At 33.3% G+C, this 23,106-nt stretch overlaps 2 protein-coding genes across 3 annotated transcripts; both read left to right on the top strand.

Moving 5' to 3' along the window:
• The first annotated feature begins 3,170 nt into the window (after window positions 1-3,170).
• Window positions 3,171-5,006, top strand: LOC125208908 (DNA replication complex GINS protein PSF1-like). Of its 2 annotated transcripts, none has more exons than XM_048108434.1 (7): window positions 3,171-3,250; window positions 3,528-3,590; window positions 3,904-3,971; window positions 4,085-4,279; window positions 4,346-4,508; window positions 4,622-4,755; window positions 4,827-5,006. In XM_048108434.1, the coding sequence occupies exons 3-7, from the start codon at window positions 3,967-3,969 to the stop codon at window positions 4,918-4,920; spliced, it is 591 nt and encodes a 196-aa protein (XP_047964391.1). In that variant the 5' UTR covers window positions 3,171-3,250; window positions 3,528-3,590; window positions 3,904-3,966; the 3' UTR covers window positions 4,921-5,006. The 2 variants fall into 2 exon arrangements, with proteins under 2 accessions (XP_047964391.1, XP_047964392.1); XM_048108435.1 differs by having other exon boundaries at window positions 3,528-3,646.
• Window positions 5,007-17,310: 12,304 nt separating this feature from the next.
• On the top strand, window positions 17,311-19,246 carry LOC125209914 (GPI inositol-deacylase-like; the record flags this gene model as incomplete). The annotated part of the gene is made up of 5 exons (XM_048109491.1): window positions 17,311-17,468; window positions 17,749-18,109; window positions 18,238-18,480; window positions 18,822-18,994; window positions 19,099-19,246. Coding segments are annotated over exons 2-5 (879 nt in total), but the record flags the coding sequence as incomplete, so codon positions are not given.
• Between the last annotated feature and the right edge of the window lie 3,860 nt (window positions 19,247-23,106).

The raw sequence follows: 23,106 nt of genomic DNA, 5'->3' as shown, positions 1-23,106 counted from the left end.
TGCATACTCGTCCTACTATTTAAACTAAGTTCTTTGTTTTTTATTTTGATAATATTTTTATTTATTCGATGTTAAAGGTTGAGCTGATCAACAACTCTTCTTGATTTGGGAGTTTGGGAAATATAGCCGTTGGAACAGCGAGACTCAAGATTGGGAGACCGTTGAGTGTAACTAATTTTGGGAAAGGAGCTGGGCATAGTGGTTGAGTTAGTTAGCTCACTTCTTGAATAATGCAGCGGGATATATAAGTACTGCAGTCAAAAGGAGATTCATTTTAATTCAAGAGTAAAATCATCAAGTGAGAAGTAAGTGAGTTCTTCAACTGTGCGATATAGCTCTCAAAGCAGTGTAGTCTTTGAGCGAGTTGAGAGAAATCTTCATCTTGTAAGTTCTTAGTGAGATTGAGAGTTTCTTGTATTCCTCCAGTTGATTCATCAATAAAGCACACACTAGTTTCTGCCCGTGGACGTAGGCCTAGAGCCGAACCACGTAATTGTCGTGTTCATTTTCTTTTCTTGTTGCTGTTTTGTTCAAGCTCTGCACTCTATCTTCACATTCGATCATTGAACGAAACAAGTTACTAGGGGGAGGGGGGCAATCCGTTATTACTCCATCCGTTTATCAATAAATATCTCATTTTGTAGGAGTTTCGAACTCGGGTCTAGCATGTTTAGAGACAGAAGCTGAGACCATCTACCCTAGATATATTATATCTAGGTTTAATCATCATGAATATACTATATCTAGGTTTAATCCAAATTGCCGAGGGGCCCATGGGCCCCCAGGCCCCAGTGTGGCTTCGTCACTAAAGCCAACTATGTCAACCCAAATTCAATGCATGAGTGATAGTGTTGGTGTGATATAAATTTTATGGGTAGCCATCACTATCATAATAAATATTGCGTAAGAGGTTGTAGTTGGATACACATTTGTGTTTGATACATAGATACATACACAAACAAAGACATTGGTATTCAATACTATCCATTTCTCCAAAGTGAGGATGATGCTATTAATTTTGTTTCACCAATTCCCTTCATCACAATGATATCATGTACAAAAATACAAAAACAACACAGTTAGATATTGTAAAATTTGGATGATTTGATAGCCATCCTCCAATTTAAATGACATTTAATAGTGCACTGCATATGGGGTTTGTTCGGGGGGAGTTGAGGCTATCGATTGAGGAAGGATGAGATCGGATAGATTTTGAAAACACTAACGCTTTGATTCACTCTGTTTATGAATTAAAATACACATTGATCATAACTACACCATATGTATTGTAGTTTTACAAATCTATTTTGACTACGATTTTTTTGAATGTATATATATGTATGCAGTATATAACTTAAGGGATCTCGATTTACCAATAATTTTAGTAAGCAAATCAAATTCTAAATTTTGAATCTAAACCAAAGAAGTTCATGAGACAAGACAAAAAGATGCCCAACTAGTTTTGGCTTATATTAATCCTTACTTTTGAGTAACATCAATGCTAATGCTAATATTATTTGATCTGACCAAGCAACATCGATTCTTATTTTTCTCTCTCTCCCCTTTTCCATTTTTATATTTTATTGGTAACTCATCTTGGAAAATTGAAGAATAAAAGCATCTATATTATGTGTGCGCCCTTGCCTTGGGCCTGAACTCTTGCCAAGTCATTATTCTCTTCTACTTTTGTTTCAGACAACAACTCCTACAATATACGCCCTCTTCCAAGGCCAAGAACATTTGACTTACATTATTCATTATTATACTTCTAAAACTAAAATACGAAACAATATATAAAATGAAAATACTTCTTAGATATATATAATAAAATAAAATAAAAATCCTAAAAATTAGTACATTAATACTCTTTTTCATCCATGAAAAGAATGAACATTTGGATTGACATGAGTTTTAATTTATAATTGGTAAAGTAAGAGAAAATGAGATAATGGTAGTGTTGTTAGTAGAGAGTTAGCTCTATATCATTAGTAGTGTGTTGTAATTGTATAAGTTGTAAATAAAATGAAATACATGGGAAATGTGACGTTTAACTATTTCAAAATTAGACAGTTCATACTATTCATAGATGAAGTACTAAAAAAATAATTAATACTTTTCGGGAAAGGAGAAAGTATATAATCCGGTCCAAGTGCTTCCGGAGCATCTCAAACCCAGGCTCTCTCGTGCCCCTCAGTCTCTGAGCATTGTAGACTTCTTAGGAATTCTGGTCTCAATTCAATTTTTTCGTATTAAATTATTCTGCAACTATACATCTCAATGTTTACTTTGCAAGTTATGTTAAAAAAAAGTTATATGCATTTTATATGTGTTTATTTTGCTACAAATTTTTATGGACCCTCAAAAAAACTACAAATCGAATAATCTATCAAAAAATTACATATACTAATTATAATCTAAACTATAATATCTTAACTTGTTATATCTATCGTCCAAAGTAATTACTATATCTCCTTGATCTGACATAGAATTTGTATCTTAACTTTCTCTTGTTGACTCTATATAAGAGGAATTTTATGGACTAGTTATATTATTTCCCTACTAAAACAAAACCTCTTATTTTATTATCGAATTATAAAATTATATAGCTGGTTTATAGTACATTGGCAGCCCAACGGAAAGAAATAAATTATAAAAATTTATAAAAAAGAAATATTAACAAATGAAGTCATTAAAGGCTGAAGTCCTACCCTATCTCTATATGGTTCCGTCATTGGTGGTTAATGCTTGATGTCAAAAGTTTTAGGACTTTAAAATTTCTGTTCATTTATTAATAAAAATGACAATATATAGTAGTGATAAAGTCATAAAAATGTGTAATTATTTACAGTGTCAGATCTGTTCTTAGTTACTCCCTCCGTTTTTTCATAGTTGAGATGGAACTTTTCGGTACGGAGTTTTAGAAATGAATGTTGGGCGTGTTAAACAAATAGATAAAAAAGTAAGAGAAAGGAAAAGGTAGAGAGAGTAAAATAAGAAAGAGGAAAAAGTTAGCATATAAGGAAACGACTCAACTATGAAGAAACGGTGGGAGTATATTTTGAGTTCTCTAATTTGTTTAATCATAATTGGAGTGTGTGGTTCTTGGGCCCATTTTGTAGAGCAACTACATATGGCCCAGCCCATTAATGAATTTACATCTCCCGCCAAAACTAAGCTTAGCCTCTGAATATCACACTAGGACATTTGTCAGAAATCTATCGCCTTCCACAATTTCAAAGTTCAGAAAACGGTAATTACTGATTGATGGATGCAAGCCTTTCAAATTTCGTTGTTCTTTATGCGATCTTAGCTAGTACTCTGATTTAATTTATTCTAGAAGTTTGAATTGTAACACGATTTCAAAAATCGAAAATCGTCTCGTGAACCTCTTCATCATGTTCAATTGTCTGTTTTCGGTCTGTTAACTCTGTTTCACTTGCGCTCCTTATTTGATCTTGTTGATTGAAGGAGTTTTTTGCTGAGGAATTTCTGTACCTATTGTGTTTGATGAAATGACTGTGTTGCAGTTTGGCTGCAAATATTTGGAATCGTTTGTGAAATTTGGGGCAAAATGTACTGAAGGAAAGCAGGTGAGTTAGTGAAGGAATTTGCTAGTGTTGAACATGGCCAGATTTTTACTTTCAATGTAAGCAGCACAGATCTTCAATTTATGTGGAGCTTGATTTGCATTTTTAAAGGTCTTATGATGGTATTGATAGGAAAAAATGTGACAATTAAATCAAGCTATAATCATTTCAGCAATTCTGACTACTCTTCTACTTGCCTATGCTCATGGCTTGAAATTCTTTCTACTGTACTTGGCATGATTAAATCTTTACTGCTAGGATATAAGTGCAAGTTCGTTTTTTTGTTCACTCTCACATCGTTTCTATGCATACACAGAATGACCTTTTTGCTCAAGTTCTTGAAGAATGTGATGTGCATCTCCTTCACCTTCAGCCTTTAATGAGGTTAGCTTTTTAGTGCATTTTGTATGCTTACAGTCTTATGTACAGCCCTTTTTCCATGACTTCAGATTTCTATGCTGGTTTCCTATTCAAATTATTGGATTTGATGATGCTAGGAAAATACAAGAGCATGAAAATAACTTGAAAGATAAAAGGAGTTTGGAAGAGGAGATTGGAATTTCAGAAGATGGTACGAGCAACACTGAAGCTGAGAAGAAACTCATCCAAAATGCTTTGAAATCTGATCAGTTTGGGGCACTGGTGCATCACCTTTCACTGGTCCGGAATAAGCGCTGTCTCATGGCTTACGTGTGAGTAATCAGACCTCACTCTCAGCCAACATTTTTCTTTTAAAGGCCATAACCTTGTTTTTATAGATATAAACGGGCAGAAGTCATCAGAAGCTTGGGATGGATGGTCGACAGCGTGCTTCCTGAAGAAATCCAAGAGAAACTCGGTACTAGTGAAAAAGAGTATTTCAAAAATCATGCTGCAACTCTACAATCCTACATGGCAGAGCTCGATCTTCATCTGACTGTGGTAACTAATTCTATGCACTGCACACAACCTTATGCAGGAGCAGGAGAGTATGCTCTTGTTAGTACATGATTTGCACGATCATGTAGTCTATCTTATGTTGAGGTGATATACAGGATATGATTCCTCCAAAAGATCCGCTCATAAAGGTGAGAGTCCTTGATGATATTGGTGGGATTGCACTGAGTGATCAAGTAGCCAACTTATCATGTTCCTGCGACGAACTGATGCTGAGCAATACATCACTCAGGTAGCTCTGCAACTTATCTGTTAATCACATCTTCTGTGGCAATTGGACTGAAACTGTATTGATATGAACAGGGCCGAATGGAAGAGCTCACTGACTGACTTGATTGGAGGTCGCAGTGTTGAAATCGTTCTTTGTGTAGAAATTAAACTGGTTTTACAGCACTGATTAAATGGTAAATGTGATTGATACACGTAAAATTATAAACTGTGTCTAAATGTTGGTGGAGGTAAAATATGATGCTGTTGATTTTCTCCAATTCAACTCAGTAAATTTCAGTTATTTCAGCACAAAAAATGAAATAAAAATATGTCACCAACATAATGGTTCGAAAGAAAGTGACGTCTGTTGTAATTATGAGGTCCAATGTACCAATAAGATATTCCATAAATATGATTGAAAGTTTGAAACCATTAAAGCCATTAATTAATCTATCTATACTAATATAGAGTGAGAGTTGTATTAAAAATAACAAGATTGCCATTGATGGCTGTTTTGGCGGAACTGTTTTGTTATGTGTTTCATTAATATAATTTTTTTATTATTTCAAAACTGTTGCTCGGTTCAATTTACAATACAATTTAAATAATTTTTTTTATTTCAAAACTGTTGCTCATCCATTATTCAATTTCCAATGCAATTAGTACCTGAAAAAAATAATTTAATATGTTAGTTTTCTTGACTATAAACACATAAGATCAATAAAGAACCAGAAGATAATCCTTACCAGGAACAGGCATGAGCATGTTATAGTCTAAAGCAAGAACTTTCAAGTATTTCAGCTAACAATGTCAGCCTGCAAAAACTGAAAGCTTAATGTTATTAAGATACAATTTCTCAAGATACAAGAGTACAATATAAGAGATATAAACATACAGGAATTTTTCAAGCAGAAATAATTTTTACAATAACTGATTATGTTCTCGATAAACACTTTTAAGAATAATTTCCTACGCAAAAGGGGCTATAAATAATTTAGTTCTGAATATGTTAAACCTAAACACATTTATGGATAATTGAGTTCTGACACAAATTCGTTATGTCATATGTAACTGGAGTGATAAAATCTTAGATAAATTCGTCTATTAAGCTTAAGATTTCATAGTTTCCATAGCTTCCATGCGTGAGAACACATGTTCCTCCCTTTGTATTGATTGTGTATTCTGCATTTCTCTCTCCTCCTCCTTCAATGACTTTTAGGTTTTTTAAAACCGACTTGTATTCCTGAGATAGATGTTAAATTTAAATAGACCATATTCAATAATATAGTGTTTATTGGCCAAGTTAGATGGTCCACTGATGAATAGGTTTAAATAGATTTTCAAGTTTCATTCCTTTTTTATTTATGATTTAGCCATTTTTAGTGTATATATATGTATATATATATATTTATATGTTACATATATTCTGTAGATTATTTTATTATTTAATTATTAGTTCAATGTAAGTATGGATTTAATATCTATGTTTTTTTTCTAAGACTTAATATTTATCACACAATTTCGCTTTTTACAAATCCTATTATTATTTGGGTATGTTTGTGTTTCCTTTTATTATATTTATATATTTTATATTATATATTTATATATATTAAAAAGAGTCCTATTAACTACAAATCCACCCTTAAAGACCGAATTAGAGATCAAATTAGGGCCACTCATTTTTCTTAATCTTATGGATATGATTAATTTACAATTAATTTAATATTTTAATAAATAAAAACGTTTTTTTTTAGATTTTTTTTAATTATTTTTTTTAAATTTTTTTTAAATTTTTTTTATTCGATAAAAACTTGCTGGAGTAAATAATGAACTATATTCACTACATAATGAACTAAATGAATGTATGTTATGAACTTATTACTTCATTCAGTCGTGCTATTACTTCATTCCGTTAGTTTATTACTTCATTTATTTATGTTATTACTTTCATTCTATTAGTTTATTACTTCATTCCGTTAGTTTATTACTTCATTCAGTCATGCTATTACTTCATTCCATTAGTTTATTACTTCATAATGTGTTATGACATAATTATCTTTCAGTTGGGTTTAGGGTTATTACTTCATTCAGTCATGTTATTACTTCATTCCGTTAGTTTATTACTTCATTCAGTCATGTTATTGTTATGAGCTTATTACTTCATTCAGTCGTGCTATTACTTCATTTCGTTAGTTTATTACTTCATTTATTCATGCTATTACTTCATTCAGTCGGCACGGGTTTTAAGAAATGTAAAGGAAAGTTGGTTAAAAAAGATGATTCACTTGGATTTTGCATGACTTTAGAGGGTAGTTTTACTTGGTTTTGATCATATATTGTGTACTTTGAGACATGGTTATAGCTACTTCTCTATTATGTTGGTATTTTGACCATTTTGTGAAAAATGTGTAGAAAAATGTACAAAATATGTGGATGTGCAGCTGCTCAATGTTCGAGACAGATTTTCTGGATATTTTGAAGTCCGATTCGCATGTAATTCATACCATTCTCTCCGTCTTCAAAAGAGTTTCGTGTGGATATCTTAAACGTCTCAATCGGAGTTCGGTAGAAGAAGTTATGGCCGTTTTACCAAGACTGCGCAGAGCAGTGATATAGCTGGCGACCCGCCAGGTTCGCATGCAAACGAACCTGGCGACCCGCCTGCAAAACACGAAAAAAAACGCCGTATGCAGCTGGCGACTCGCCAGCTTCGACGCACACCCAACCTGGCGACCCGCCAGCTTCGTCGGACAGCTTATTTCGGGCCCAAAGTCAACCCTAGGTATATATATGCCTAGGAAACGCCTCCAAACACAACATACACGCCTCCTACCCCAAAAAAAAAAAAAATACCACTTTTTCACCTAGAAAGAAGAGAAGAACGAGCAGAGGACGAGTATTCATTGCAAGATTGAAGACGAGGCCTCCAATCCGCCCAATCCAATTCTAGGAGTTTCTACTTTTAGTTTTATTCTTATTCAAACAATGTTTTTGAATATTTCTTTGAATATTTCTTTGACTTTTGTGTTGAACATGAGTAGCTAAATCCTTCGTAGAGTTCTACGGGGGAGATACAATTATTCTTATGTTTAATTGATTTCCTTTTTTCTATGCCTTGGCTCATGTGGTTATTTTGATTTCTTCTGTGCTTATACGTTTATTTGACTAATCACCTTATAAATGCATGTGGATTTTACTACAAGAACTGAGAAGTGAGTAGTTTAATTTGAAAGAGAAGAAATTGACGTCTTTGCCAATATAATCGAGAGATTTGAGCCTTTGAATGAAGCTAAGTATCTTAGGAGCTATTAGGAGTTGTTGCCTTAGTTCTAGGAAGGAGACTTCGGTTCTAGGTAACAATCTACAAATTATATGCTTTGAGAAAAGATATAGTTTTACCTTAGTGATAGCTTAATAACCCTTGAGACCCTTTGTTGGCATAGTTAGGAAGTTAGTTGAGCATAGGATAGTTGTTATCGATCCCGTAGGATTCTACCTTCTCATCCTTGATCTACATCCGTTTTCTTATTTGCTTTTAGTTCTCTAGTTATTTTTAATTGTTTTTACCTTGCTTTTAAATAGATTCAGAAAAACCAAAATTCCGATTCATCTAGATAGTAGTTGAGGTTGATTCGTGGTAATTAGGTTGACACTCATTGTCTCTGTGGATACGATACTGATGTGGATCCATGTATTTTGTGATCCATTTCCCAAGGATTTATCCAATTTGTAGGTGATTGATCTAATATTTTTGTGAAGTAGATTTTCTATTGTATCAATAATGGCAACCCAACAAGAATTTAGGAAACTAAGATGATCAAAACAAGAAGTAACATTGGATAGAGTGGAAATTGTGATACATAGTCATTGATGAGGCAAGCTAAGACACTTACAACATACTAACATGCATCCATGGCTAGATCTTCAAGGGAACCACAAACCTCAAAGCATACCTCTACTTGATCCATGCTTGAACTAGTAATTGATGGAAATCCCATGCTTGAACTAGCAATTGATGGATTCAAGCAACCTAAATCTAGGAATTGGATAGAAACCCTCTCCAAGAGGAAACAAAGCTCTCAAGCATATAATTCAGCAAAAACCTAAGGAAATGGAATAACATCAAGAGGTATTTATACTATGGGTCCAAAAATAGAAAGTTGGCCCACAAAATCTAAAAATCGGCATAATCGCCCGGTCGGGCGTTTTTCACATGCCAAAATGCCCGGCCCGGGCGTTTTCCCTGTCCCCGGGCGTTTTGCACAGTAAAAAACGCCCGGCCGGGCGTTTTTCCCGAAGCTCCCGGCCTTCTCTGCGCGACTTCCGTAAAACCGCCATAACTCCCTCATTCGGACTCCGATTGGGATGTGCAAGATACCCACGCAAAGCCGTTTCTAAGACGAAGACAATGGTGGCAGTTTCATAGCTTTCGGATATCATCTCGATAGGACGGTTTTTGGTTGAATCCAGCTGTAGCTGAAATCCTTGACGCACGACCTCCATGATCGTATCATACTCCCCTTCTTGGAAAGGATTTGTCCTCAAATCCGAGCCTTCTCTATTCCTTGCACCCTCGGGAGGCCATCTAGCTTTATTGGATCCTTGACATGTCTTCTCTTTCATCCTTGGGCCCCAATCAACCCATGGTTCACGCCGAAGGGAGGATCCTTGACGTCGAGCACCTGTGGTCATATCAGATACTCTTTGCTTACTATTTGCTACATTAGCCTCGTACACTTGCGGGTATACTTGTGTTAAAAATAAGTTGAGTCAAAAGATAGTGGAATGTGGGTCCTACTTTTTTATATTAGTTTTATAATAAAATGTTAGTGGAAAAATGTTAGTGGAATGTGGGGCCTAATACCATTTATGGAATATTCTAACCGGGACTCCTAAAGTGGGACATCCAAAAATGGTAAACCGGGACTCTTAAAGTGGAACGGAGGGAGTATTAAATTATTTATTTAATTTAATTAGTTACATTATTAAATTTGTTTTGTATCTTAGGTGAAATAAGGATATCTACACATTTTGATGCTTCAAATGTGCTTATCAATCCTGACACTTCTGAAGTAAAGCAATTTAGGAACAGGTTTTAAATCTCAGATTTTGCAATTTGAGTGCCAGTATTTGTTGACTACCTTATTAGTTACACTAACTAAGTTAAATTTTAATGAAATCTCAGATTCTGCAATTTGAGAATTTGAGTGCCAGTATTTGTTAAGTGCCTTATTATTTACACTAACTAAGTTAAATTTGAATTATTTCGTTCCTTAATCAACAGGGGATTCAAGGTTCAGAATTCTAGAATCCTTAGGCCAAGTTCCACAAATTATTACTTCTGAATTTGATAATCTTGACTTGAAGACATTAGAGAATGCTTATTGCCTTGATGTATTTTATTTTTTTATGAGAATTATTTTGAACACTTAACCTTAGTAATAATAAAAACAACAATAATGTATAATCTTATGTCAGTTTGTTTCTTATTTTGATTCACAGGGTGGATCATATTGGGCAGTTGGCAGGTTGAGTATGTAGAATGTCATTATGAGACGTGGTGTTATGATGCATGCAAGGTTTGTTATAAAAAGGTTGATGAATTCTCTCCAGGAAAATATAATTGTTCGGTCTGTACGAAGACTTATGGTCATTCATTGAAAAGGTTTGAGAAAGCTGTATTAAACAATTTCCAGAGCTACAACATAGTTAATGAATACAAATTAATTATAGTTTCTGATATGACACGTTTGAGTTATATTTTATGCAGATATAGGTTTGTTATAAACATTGTCGATAATACAAGCAATGCTTCCTTACTGATGTGGGACAGAGAACTTGCAATTTTGTTAGGAAAGAAAGTTTCCGACGTTATTGTATCTCCTTATGAGGTATATTTTTAGCTAATTATATTTTAGATTCTATAGAATAGATTATTTGATACTCCCTCTGTTCCATAGTAATAGGGGCATTTTTCCGTTTCCGTTCGTTCCATAGTAATAGAGTCATTTCCCTTTTTAGTAAAAGTCAACATATTTTTCCACACCTACTTTACTCTCTCTTACTTTTTTCTATTTTCATCTCTCTATCTTTTTTATTTTTCACTTTATTCTTTCTTTACTTAACTCACCTAGCACAATTTTTCTTAATCTCCGTGCCGAAAATTTTTGCCTCCATTACTATGGAACGGAGGGAGTACTATTTTTGTTACTCAAATTCATCAATGTGACTATATTCCTAAGGAGATAGAGGATAAACTTTTGGGCCAAAATTGCTTATTTAAACTTCAGATGATACATAACTTGGAGATTCCTATGAGATATCCTTTCAAAGTCATTAAAGTTTGCAATTTGCCCGAAATTGTTGATAAGTATGTGCCTGAAAGTTTGGATTCACAGCCTGTTTCCCCTGGGTTAAAATTGTCTAACATGTTGTTTGGATCAGAACTTGTTGAGGTATTTACTTTGATTATCGTGTTTTATCTTATTTAATATAGTTTGTTACTGATCATATACTTTTACATATTTCTGATAAAGCATTTGTCACTCCTGATTTATCAATTATAGCTAAGGAGAGTAGTCTTGAATGTGATGTTGAAAGCCCAGTTAAAAGATGTTTGGAGGTGGATTTTGATAATGAAAATGATTCCTCTGGTGAAATGTTGAAGAAGAAGAAGAAGAAGAAAGAGGAGAAGGATAGTGGTTCTGATTAGTTGGATGTTGAAACAATTGTGTTTTGCTTATGTTGGATGGCTTTAGCTGATGATTTAATATTGTATTCCCTTTTGCATTGTGTTTTCCCTTTTTGCATTGTTCGATGGCTTTAGATGATGATTTAGTATTATATTGAAGATTCTGAGGTTTTATTTTATAATCCTTTTTTTTTATTTCAGTTATATTTTACTTCTTATAGTTATTAGTTATGCTTCCCAGACATATAGAAGATTTAAAATTTAATATAATATATAATCATTTTAGCAAACATTACAGGCCATTTTAAATGACAAAGATGTAATTACACTTCTGCAGGTATTATCACCTAAAGTTAGTTAGGTGAATCAGACTGAAGGATGGCAATAATACTGGTAAAACTTTCATATGGAAGACATTGTCTGCAGGGATTCGTTCGAAGGGTGATATTGTTTTGAATGTCGCTTCTAGTGGTATAGTTTCTTTATTATTGTCTGGTGGTAAAACGGCTCATTCCCGCTTTAAGATTCCTATCAATGTGAATGAAGATTCGATGTGCAATATAAAACCAGGGATTGCACTTGCTGAGCTCATTTTGAGAGCTAAACTTATTATATGGGATGAAGCTCCAATGATCCATAAACATTGTACAAAAGTCGTGGATAGGAGTTTCAGAGATATTATGCGTGGATGTAATGAGTTTAGTATGGACCAACCTTTTGGTGGAAAAACTGTAGTTTTTGGTGGTGACTTTAGACAAATTTTACCAGTTATTCCTAATGGTACCAGGCAAGATGTTGTCAATGCTACCGTTAACTCTTCTTATCTTTGGGGGAGTTGTAAAGTTTTGAGGTTGACAAAAAACATGAGACTATTGAGTGTTCAATATGGTGATGAAGCTTCCAAGTTAGAGGCTTTTTCCTCTTGGGTTGCCTCTATTGGAGATGGTTATTGGTGGTCCAAATGATGGTGAAGTATCTATTCATCTTTCTTCTGACATTGTTTTGTCTAATTCTGGAGATCCTCTTAAAACCATTATTTCCAACATATATCCTTCGTATATGAATCCCCATGAGTTAAGTAATTCTTTGCATGGTCGTACAATACTTGCTCCTACTTTAGAGGTAGTTGATGAGGTTAATCAATTCATGATTTCATTGGATCAGTCTCAAGGTAGAGTTTATTTGAGCTCTGATAGTATATCAAACTCTGATTTGACATCAAATGGTTTTGCTGATATTGATACAATTGAATTTTTGAATAATTTGAAATGTTCAGGTACTCCTAATCATGAATTGTTGCTGAAAGTTGGTACTCCAGTGATGTTGTTAAGGAACATAGATCCTTCTAATGGTTTGTGTAATGACACCCGATTGATTATTACACGTTTAGGTGACTATGTTTTGGAGGGACAAGTATTGGCTGGTCATAATGTTGTCTTCAGGTGTTGATTCCTCGAATGACTTTAATACCATCTGATCCATCGTTGCCATTCAAATTCCAACGACGACAATTTCCATTAATTGTGTTATGCAATGACTATTAACAAAAGTCAAGGTCAATCGCTTTCACATGTTGGATTGTTTCTGAAAAAGCCCGTCTTCAGTCATGGGCAACTGTATGTTGCTGTATCAAGAGTCACAAGTCATGATGGTTTGAAGATATTAGTTTGTAAAGATGATATTGATAGGAGCGGAGATTCTACTATTAATATTGTTTACAAAGAAGTTTTTCAAAATTTATAAACTCCTGGTTGTTGTTGTTACTATTGTACTTTCTATTTTTCTATTTTTATGATTTTTGTTGTGGAAACTTATGATCTACAGTTAAATTGTTAACTAATATTTTGTATTTCTAATTTCATTATATTGTAGTTGTGTAAGATTAGCCCTCAAAATTCATTTTAGTTGCACATTTCCTTATATACATTTTAATCAACGGAATTATATCCTACATTCTTAAATATAACATCGTTATCTCTTCATTCTACTTTGTCTTACTTTTCACTCAATTTTACAAATCAATTTTTTTATAAATTATGTGTCTATTACTAAATAGTTTACTTCGCGGACAAAGATTGATATTTTTCTCTATATTGTATTTATATTTATTTTAAATTTTAAATTACTTACCAATTGTGTTCATTTTTGAAAATCCTATGACCCGTGCATAGCACGGGTGTTAACACTAGTTACTTAAAAACAAGTAGTAGTAGGAGTACGTTTAATTTCCAAATAAGCACATCAAACAAATACTTCCTCCGTCCCCCAAATTTTGTCACCATTTGACCCAGCACGAGTTTTAAGAAATGTAATAGAAAGTGAGTTTAAAAAGTTAGTGGCATGTGGATTCTACTTTTATATATTAATTTTAAAATAAAATGTGAGTGGAAATGAGTTAGTGGAATGTAGGGTCCACTACCAAAAATGGTAAAAGTGAAAGGTGACAAATTTTTAAAGACGGACGAAAAAGGAAATAGGTAATAAATTTTCAGAAACGGAGGGAGTAAATACTACTACTTCCTTCGCTGAAGTATTTGATACTCCATGTGTTAAGAATTGTTAAGAAATCGTATGGACTTGGAAAATGGAAAGATTTTTACAAGTTATATGTTTCGTCGCCATTTTAAGGGGGTAAAAAAGTTAGGGGTATATGAGTCGCGCTCGTATATACTTTCCTTGTTCCACTATAAATGAGATACTTATTTCTTTTCGGTCGTGGGAAGATGATACTTTACTTTCTCTCCGCTCTAACTATTTATTACTCTCACAGTCCTAGTTTAAGAGTTACATTTTGCCATAAAAGTTCGTCTCATTTTAGGAGTCACATTTAGAATCTTCCATATTTGGATATAAAATTTTACCCCATTATTCATCAAAATTACACCTAAATGTCATTATCTACATAAAAATAAACCAAAAAGAAAAAGAAAAAACCAAAAAGTCAAACTATCTCACTTTCCACCAACTCACTCATTTATTACACTTACACACTACATCATCTCACTTCATTTATTCCACACTCCATCAATTTCTTAAAATACGTGCCATAACGAATTCTAACTCTTAAACTGGAATGTAGGGAGTATAATTTTGGTTTTAAATGAAATGTGAGTGGAAAAAGTTAGTAGAAGTATGAAATGTGGGGTCTATTACCATCTATGATAAATAAATAAATAAAAAAACCCTAAAAATGAACCAGACTCTATCCGCGGACAGATCGAAATGGAAAAATGAAATTCCTACTCATGGGCGAAGGGATAATTTAGAATAGGGATATTGACATCTAATGTCATGGAACTTTCTAAAAGTTGGGTTTTTCCCACGAACTTTGAAATTGACAAATAATATCACGAACTTTACCCCGAGTTTTGTTATTTCACACCAATGAATAATTTCTAAACCCTAAATTCGAAAAACCTAACTTTTAGAAAGTTTCATAATATTACGTGTCATTAATCATTTAGAATAGAAAAAATATTCAGGGATCTATCCATACAAAGTGGATTAACATGTGATGTGTCCAACCAATGAATATTTGATAAAAGGAGAACCACTTCCAAGTTCCAACTAGACATGAAATTTAATGCAGTTATTTTAAGGAGATATTCATTAAACTCATTTTTATGGAAAATAGCATGATCATTAAATAGAAATTGACATTTTCCACATTCAACTAGACATGAAATTTAATACAGTTATTTTAGAGAGAGATTCATCAAACTCATTTTTATGGAAAATAGCATGATCATTAAATATAAATTGCCATTATATTTTTTGCATCTTATATATGATAATGTTTATTTTCATATTAAGTTACTAAGCATGTATATAATCGTTTACATGCATGAGAAAAAGAAGATAGAAAAATGATATAATGGCTATACTTTTAATTTTGTATATTTTTCAATACATAAAAGTACGGGAAATGTTATATTGCTAACTCAATACTTAATTGCTAATTATAATTAAATAATAGCCATTAAATATTCAAATTAAAGGCCTAAATCATCAACTCTGAAATATCAATACGATCAACAAAAAAGTCAATAAGGTCATAGGATTAATTCCAAAAAATATCAATAGAGGTATTAATTAGTTATAACTAACTTTTAAAAGAAATCCCAAAACTTTAAATTCATATAACATATATCAAATTAAAGATAATTTTATAAGGATTCCAACGATATCCTACATGCATATGTTCCGACGTCAAAATTTGAAAAAAAATTGAAAATTTTTAATTAGTTATAACTAACTTTTAAAAGAAATCCCAAAACTTTAAATTCATATAACATATATCAAATTAAAGATAATTTTATAAGGATTCCAACGATATCCTACATGCATATGTTTCGACGTCAAAATTTGAAAAAAAATTGAAAATTTTTAATTTTTTTAAATGCAATGAAATGTCAACATACTTATATAAAATATGTCGATATAATACATGTAGAATGTCAATATAAGCAATGAGTTAACATTCTTAAAGCATTGTGTTGACATTCTCAAAGCATTGTGTTGATATTTTCGAAACACTATATTGACATTTTCATCCAAAACCCTAATTTGGAGTTTTTTTTACTCTTTTTTTTATTTTATTAATAAAAATAAAAATTATACGTGGCAAATTCTAGACCACACGCTTTCTAAAATCTTATGACTTTAAATTAATTGTAGTTAACAATTAAATAATGAGTTAGCAATCGATCACTACCCAGTACATAAGATAAAGAAAATTATAGCCATAAAATATTAGTCGTCTCCTGTATAAAATATATTACATACTTGTAATAATAATAATACTCATCTTTTTTGTCTCCCGTATATATTGCATAATAATAATAATAATAATAATAATAATAATATCTTTTTTTCGCCGCCATGAAAACTATAATCATACACTTTGTTAGTATTGTTTATAATTTTATGGTGACAATTATAGATATAATTGAAAACTCTACACAAATATAATAGTTTGATATAATTTTTAAAATTTACGGGGAGACTCTCAAAGATTTTTTTTCCTTTTAAAAGATACAGGAGCAAAACAATCAACCTAGTAATATTGAAAGAAGATCCAATCTATTCTTCCAACGTATCATTTCTGAGTCCAGTACATATATAATTGAAAAAATCAGCTCAAATAAAAAGCATGACAATAATTTCATTCTTCTTTATTTTTAACGCATATAAACGATTATACATTTAGTCAGTAGCTTAATATGAAAATAAAATTTTAATTATCCTTTATTTAAGTATGTACGTAGTATATTATTGGTTTTCCATATTTAAAGATTAAGTAGTTTTTAATGAAAATAGTTTAATGAATATTTCCTAAAAATAAGTTAATACTTCCATTCGTAAAAGATTCATAAATGGGTCATTTTGCCACTTTAGTATGGATGGATGACTGAATATTTTGTGTTTAGAATCTGGTCTTTTTTTATGTATTCATCATCCTTGTTGATTGCTAAAAGACAACCCTTCCGATGCGCGAAGAATCGTGGAATTCGTTATCTAATTTCGATTTTAAGTCGGGAAATGCCAAGCACTGGGATCGGATTGATTGCACACTGCATTTTCCAAATTTATCCTTAAGCATTGGCGTAGAGACGTCGCGGCGACTGCCATTCCTTCATTCATTCACATATCAATCCTCTACATCCGTTTCCGTTCGTAATTTTGATTGGATTGATGATCACAAAATTGATCAAGTAAATTTGGAGTGATGCTGCAGTTTCCCGGCGGAGAATCTAAGGAATGAAGATTTATGAACTGGATAAATCACCCACCAAAAAAGTAGTACACGTGTCAAATCTCTATTGGACCAACTCTTAAATCCCTTTTCTTTTCTTTGTTTTTTTCACTTAATTCTTAAACATTTAATGCTGTTTTTTTATCTATGTAACGATTCAAACTTTATTAATTACTCCCATAACTCAGCGAAAACCTCTTCGTTTGGATTCCGATCAGCTCGCTTCTCCCCCATCCCCACGCAACCTACTGTTCTCCAATAATTCTCAGCTGGATCTCACACTTTTGAGGTAACTAACTCTTCCTTTTTTCCGTTTTATTTCTTTTGTCTTTTATTTTTGGGGTAGAAAGTGTGTTCGAGCTGCGGATTTGTCTTCATTACGCTTGATTTGTTTAATTTCAAGGGCGCGAGCTTCAAATATAATGATTTCAAAGTTTTGCAACTACTGGATTCGGAGTTGCTGGTTACAATTTAGTTAGTTAGGATGTTTTGTAGCGATCCTTTGGATTGCTCGTTGGTAGCGTATTTTGATTCATAATGCTGTGTTTAATTTATGGTTATGGCTTTAGGATCCAAACTTCTTACTGATGCTGCTGATTGGAGATTGGATTTTGGATGGGGCTTAGAGATAGTGTAGACATGAAAGCGCTCAGGGCGAAGTTTAGAGTAGCAACTGTGGTTATAGTGTCCATATGGATTGGGCTTCCAGGAGTGTATCATCTGCTGAAGCCAGTAGAAAATGGTTGTGTCATGACGTATATGTATCCGACATACATTCCACTTCCCACGCCTAAGAATGTGTCGACTAGTAAATATGGTTTGTTCTTGTACCATGAAGGCTGGAGAAAGATTGATTATAATGATCACCTTAAGAATATAAATGGTGTGCCAGTTCTTTTTATCCCAGGCAATGGTGGAAGCTACAAACAGGCGAGCCTCTTATTTCAACTGGTGTTTCTTTTTGTGCAATTGTACTATGCCATCCCGACATATCAGACATTTTTGTCATTTTGATTAGCCATAATACCATGATTTAAGTTTTTCCTGTGTCTATACAGGTCAGATCCCTTGGTGCAGAGTCTGATAGGGCTTATAGAGGAGGTCCACTTGAATGGGACTCTAACCACGCTTATCCAATTTTTGGAGAGGGCATTGATATTGATTTGACTAACATTTTGTTACCTAGTCAATATACTTCCATGCTTGATTGGTACGCAGTGGATCTTGAAGGTGAACATTCTGCAATGGATGGTCGGATTCTTCAAGAACACGCAGAATATGTAGTATATGCCATTCACACGGTACCGCTTTCATCACTAATTGCATGAATTACGATTAGGCAGGCATGCTGAGTCTGGATAAAAGTTGCAACCATAATCAATTACAGGCATACATATTAACATACCTGTTTTAGCTTTAAAATATTCACTTCAACTTTAACTGGATATATTTCATACACCTATTTTTGTGGTACTTGGTAGTTAATAGCTGCAGCCTGATATAGAAAATAATTTACTTCTTGACTTAGGCTCAATAATCTCTTTTATTTTCTTTGCTGGCCATACTCTATTTATACAATCAAGACATATGACATTAATTTATCTTATACTTCCATTAATAGCTATTTTGTTTATTATTGCAGATTTTGGATCTATATAAAGAATCGCATGCTGTGCATGCAAAAGGTGGTCTCCCTAAAAGCGTGATATTAGTTGGTCACTCTATGGGTGGTTTTGTTGCTAGGGCTGCAGTAGTGCACCCCCATTTGAGAAAGTTTGCTGTTGAAACTATTCTGACGCTCTCTACGCCCCATCAGTAAATTTATAATCCCTTTAATGTGTTCCCTGGAGTTCTTTTTGTATGTAAAAAAAATCTTAGATAGTTTATACAGTTGTCAGCAATGTATCAATTTTTTCCAGGTCTCCTCCTGTGGCATTACAGCCATCCTTGGGCCACTATTATGCACAAGTAAATCAGGAATGGAGGAAAGGATATGAGGTCCAAACCTCTAGAACTGGGCGCTACTTGTCAGATCCTTTGCTTTCCCATGTTGTCATCATCTCTGTTTCTGCAAAGACTTGGAATATTCAAAAAAATGCTCGATAGTGGCATTCCGAAGGACTTCTTTGCATCGACACAACTGCAACAAGCACATAAATCTGACCATATTCGTGATAAAAAGAAGAAAGTGAATCCTGGTACTTCCTTTTTTCTCATGGTTTTATGCGTGGTTGAATCACCCGGCTTGAATTTTTCATTAGTCAATTATACTTTGTGTCAGAAACAATAGCTATTAACTATTTTATTGGCCCCAGACAGTTTTTATTTCTTAACTATTTGTTTGCATGTAGGCACTCATGAAAAATTATACTATCTCCTAAAATAACCTTAGTTGCGCAAGGAATAAGCTCTTGGTAGTGTTATTCTTGATCTTCTGGTGTAAATAATGCTTCTAAATTGCTTTTGATAAATAAGGACTGAGTTCTGGAGTATCTGAGTTGTCCAAGTAGTAGCCAATGGAGTGAAGATGGACTTGAAAGAGACCTCTACATCCAAACCAGTACTATCACTGTTTTAGCGATGGATGGGAGAAGACGATGGTTGGACATTCAAAAACTGGTTAGCTTCAAAGGACTTTAGAAACTACTCCTATTTGGATTTTATGAGGAAGGTTATAGGGGTGAAAGGGTTTGAAATTGATATAACTTGATCTCCCCTGTTATATAGGGCTTTTCCATAGCTTCATAAATCTAGAACTCTCCAGGGTTGTAAACTTCTCATATTTTAGTCATGTTACCCTGTATAAATATAAGAAATTAAATGGCTTGGTTCTTTAGTATTCTCTTATTATTACTGGGTTCACCATTTAAGAAAATTTGTACATAGTGGAGTGTATATCGTTAAAATAGCTAGAGAGAGAAACAGATAAGAAAATTGGTAGTTATAATAGGATTGTTGATAAAAATTGGTACCTCATTAAATGGTAATATAACTGTCGGTCAGGATTGATAGAACTCTTTTGAATTTCAGGGTGAGGAGGGAAAAAAACCACTTTGTTTTGCACAAATCTTTCACCTTGTTCGGGTTGAGACTACATCTTTTGAAGAGAAGGAAACTTCAGCTTCAGAAGTTTCTATGAACAAACGGGTTGTTGAAGTAACAGCTAAAATGGTGCATGTTCCATCGGGACCAGCTCCAAGGCAGGTATTATGTTGTCTTTTTTTAGCCAGAGCATTTTCTCATGAGCGGTGAACCCATATTTATATATTCCCATTCTGAACATGTCCATTTTTCCTGTAAGATTGAGCCAGGAAGTCAAACTGAACAAGCTCCTCCATTTTGCAATATTTTGGTTGGGTCCTCAAGATATGCATGGCTTTCGTTCTGACAGTTTCTGTGGCTCCCCGCCCAGTACGTACTATCTTTGCAACTTGTAATAAGTAGCAATAAGATCCCCCTTTATATAATACTGAGTATTTTTTTCTTTTGTATGTCTACATTGAGAAACTTCTTGTTCTCAGACTATTTTCAGGGAGACCCCCACCAGCTGCATCCATGGGAGTCGGACAATTTTTCAATCCAAAGGATGGAGAGAAAGTTTTCTCCTCTTTCCAGTTGATCAGTTCATTATACACGGAACAGGTTAAGATTCTGAGATATAGCTTAATAACTGAAGATGATAGGCAATTCAGCAAATCTTGGGTATCAATTTTTTTGATATTCATAACTTGGTTGTGAAAGGATATGACTTTTGAAGGAAGATCATCCTCTTGCTCTCAGTCTTACATTCTCTGCTAGCTTAGGTCTTCTTCCTGTTTCTTTATCTATCAAAACAACTGGCTGGGGATTAAAAAATCAGAATTTCCCATTGAAGAGTCTGGAGATGAGGAAACAAGTAGAAAAATGCCTTTTCACACCCCCCATCATGTATCACAATTTTCATAGGTTATTTCCCTTTAACTTAAGTCCTTGAGCTCGCCCAGTTGTTAAACTCTTATTACAGTTGCCCATCTACCCTAATAACTGAGAGAAAGTGGATCCTCTGACTCAGCAGGGTTTTTACGGCGTCTTTGTGTAATCTGTGCATTATTTTAAATTGACTTTCTGGTTGCAAGAGTCAAGACACATATTGGAAATCAGTTTCTTGTTAGTATGCCTTGAATCTGTATTATTTGCCGCAGTAACGGTAGGGGCCCCAAAATTTTCTTATTGGGCCTATCCCGGCTGTCTGTGTGCCAGCACAACGTTGGTTAACCACAAAAAACCGTGTCTCTTTATGTTTCAGTTTGTCTCGATTACTACACAATTACTCTATTTTGTCACAACAATTCTAAAATCCTTCATCTAGATTAATTACTTGGAATCTCTGTCAAGAGCTTTGCTATATTCTTCAAAAAAAGTCTACACAACATTAAAACTTATCATGTATAGCATCATAGTGTAGCCTCATGAAATTTGTATATTAGATTAGCCAACTTGAATTAGTTAGTTAGGAGCCTAAGAAGTTTATTGAATAGATCACACATTCTATGAAATGTGAATTTGCATTCTGCCAAAGCCGGGATTTTTTTTTGAAATGTAGCTCAAATATTGATCACTTATTATATTAAGGCAGCTTGTATATTCTAGTTTTCAATCCCTCGGGATTCATTGTTTCACTCAAAGTCCGGACTCTCTCTCTCTCTCTCTTTTATCCCCCTTGAGTTGCAATCCTAAGAACTAAACCCGGGGGTTTACTTTTTTTTGGGAATATATCTGTATAATTTTGTTTTTAAGGGTACAATAATAGATTGCCTCCCAAAAACCCCTTTTTAAATGTTGATGCTATTAAAATATCTTACTGCCTTTTTGACCGGAACTAAAGATTTTGTTGCTTCATCTGTTTTTGTTCTTTTATTGAATTAATTGTGAATCAAAGGGCTTTGAAAAGGGTTGTTTACCTGTGGCACTTCTTGGGGTGGGTATCTGGGCCCCACGTTTTCCCCAATCTGTATTCTGAAACAATTGTTGTGGATTCTTTTTCCCCTTTTGGAGTTCTTCTCAAAATTCTGAAAATTCAAATGTTTTGTTACTGGGATTAAAGGGGGCTGAAAAATATACTTTTTTGGAACTTGTTTTCTAAATTTTTTTTGGGACTTTTGAGGGTTTTTTTTCATTTACTTTTGTTATTTAACGTTTTTTTTTTATTCTTTTTTAGATAGACCCAATTGTTTTTAAGCAAGCACTATTGGTGTCTCCGTTACTGCTAGTTCTGGAGATTCTTTCTTTTTTACTTTCTCAGGTACATTTTTTTTTAGCATCTATCTTTTTCAAACTTGGAACTTTTCGGATGGTTTTTTGGGATTTATACCATAAATTTTCTTGGGAAAAACTGCACATATTATGCCTAATGCAATAAATTTATAAAATTATTATGAATAGTAGTATAAATTAAAAGAAGAATATTCCCAAACAAATTTTTTATTAGGAAAATTATACTAGTATAATTTAATATTTTTATTTATTAATATAAGACATAATAATATCTTTATATATAAATTTAAGTAGCAAAAATACCCCTTATTTGTTAGACAGAGCAACTTTTTTTTCTCCAATTTGTGAGGTTTGAGAATCTTTTCTTATTGATGTTAATGTTGGGACAAGTTGCACAGAAAAAACTTTTTTTGAATCTATATGTTTTTTTTTGGGGAAAATGATAGGGGGGTTTTGCTACTTAACTCTTTTATCTGTTACAATAATGCTTGGTTCATAATAATGAAGATTTTTATTAATCTGGATATATCACTGAAATTTTGACATTTTGGGCATTTTAATTTTATCAGTTGATCAGTTGATGCTGCTTTCAGTTTATCCAAAAAAATTTATTCATTAAGCTTTTTTCCCCAAATTTCTTGTTTTTTCTCTAATTGTAACCTATTCATGCAGAT

This window comes from Salvia hispanica, chromosome 3 (genome assembly GCF_023119035.1).
Source record: "Salvia hispanica cultivar TCC Black 2014 chromosome 3, UniMelb_Shisp_WGS_1.0, whole genome shotgun sequence".
In the NCBI taxonomy this organism is placed as follows: domain Eukaryota; kingdom Viridiplantae; phylum Streptophyta; class Magnoliopsida; order Lamiales; family Lamiaceae; genus Salvia; species Salvia hispanica.
This window is presented reverse-complemented; position numbering and strand designations above follow the sequence as displayed.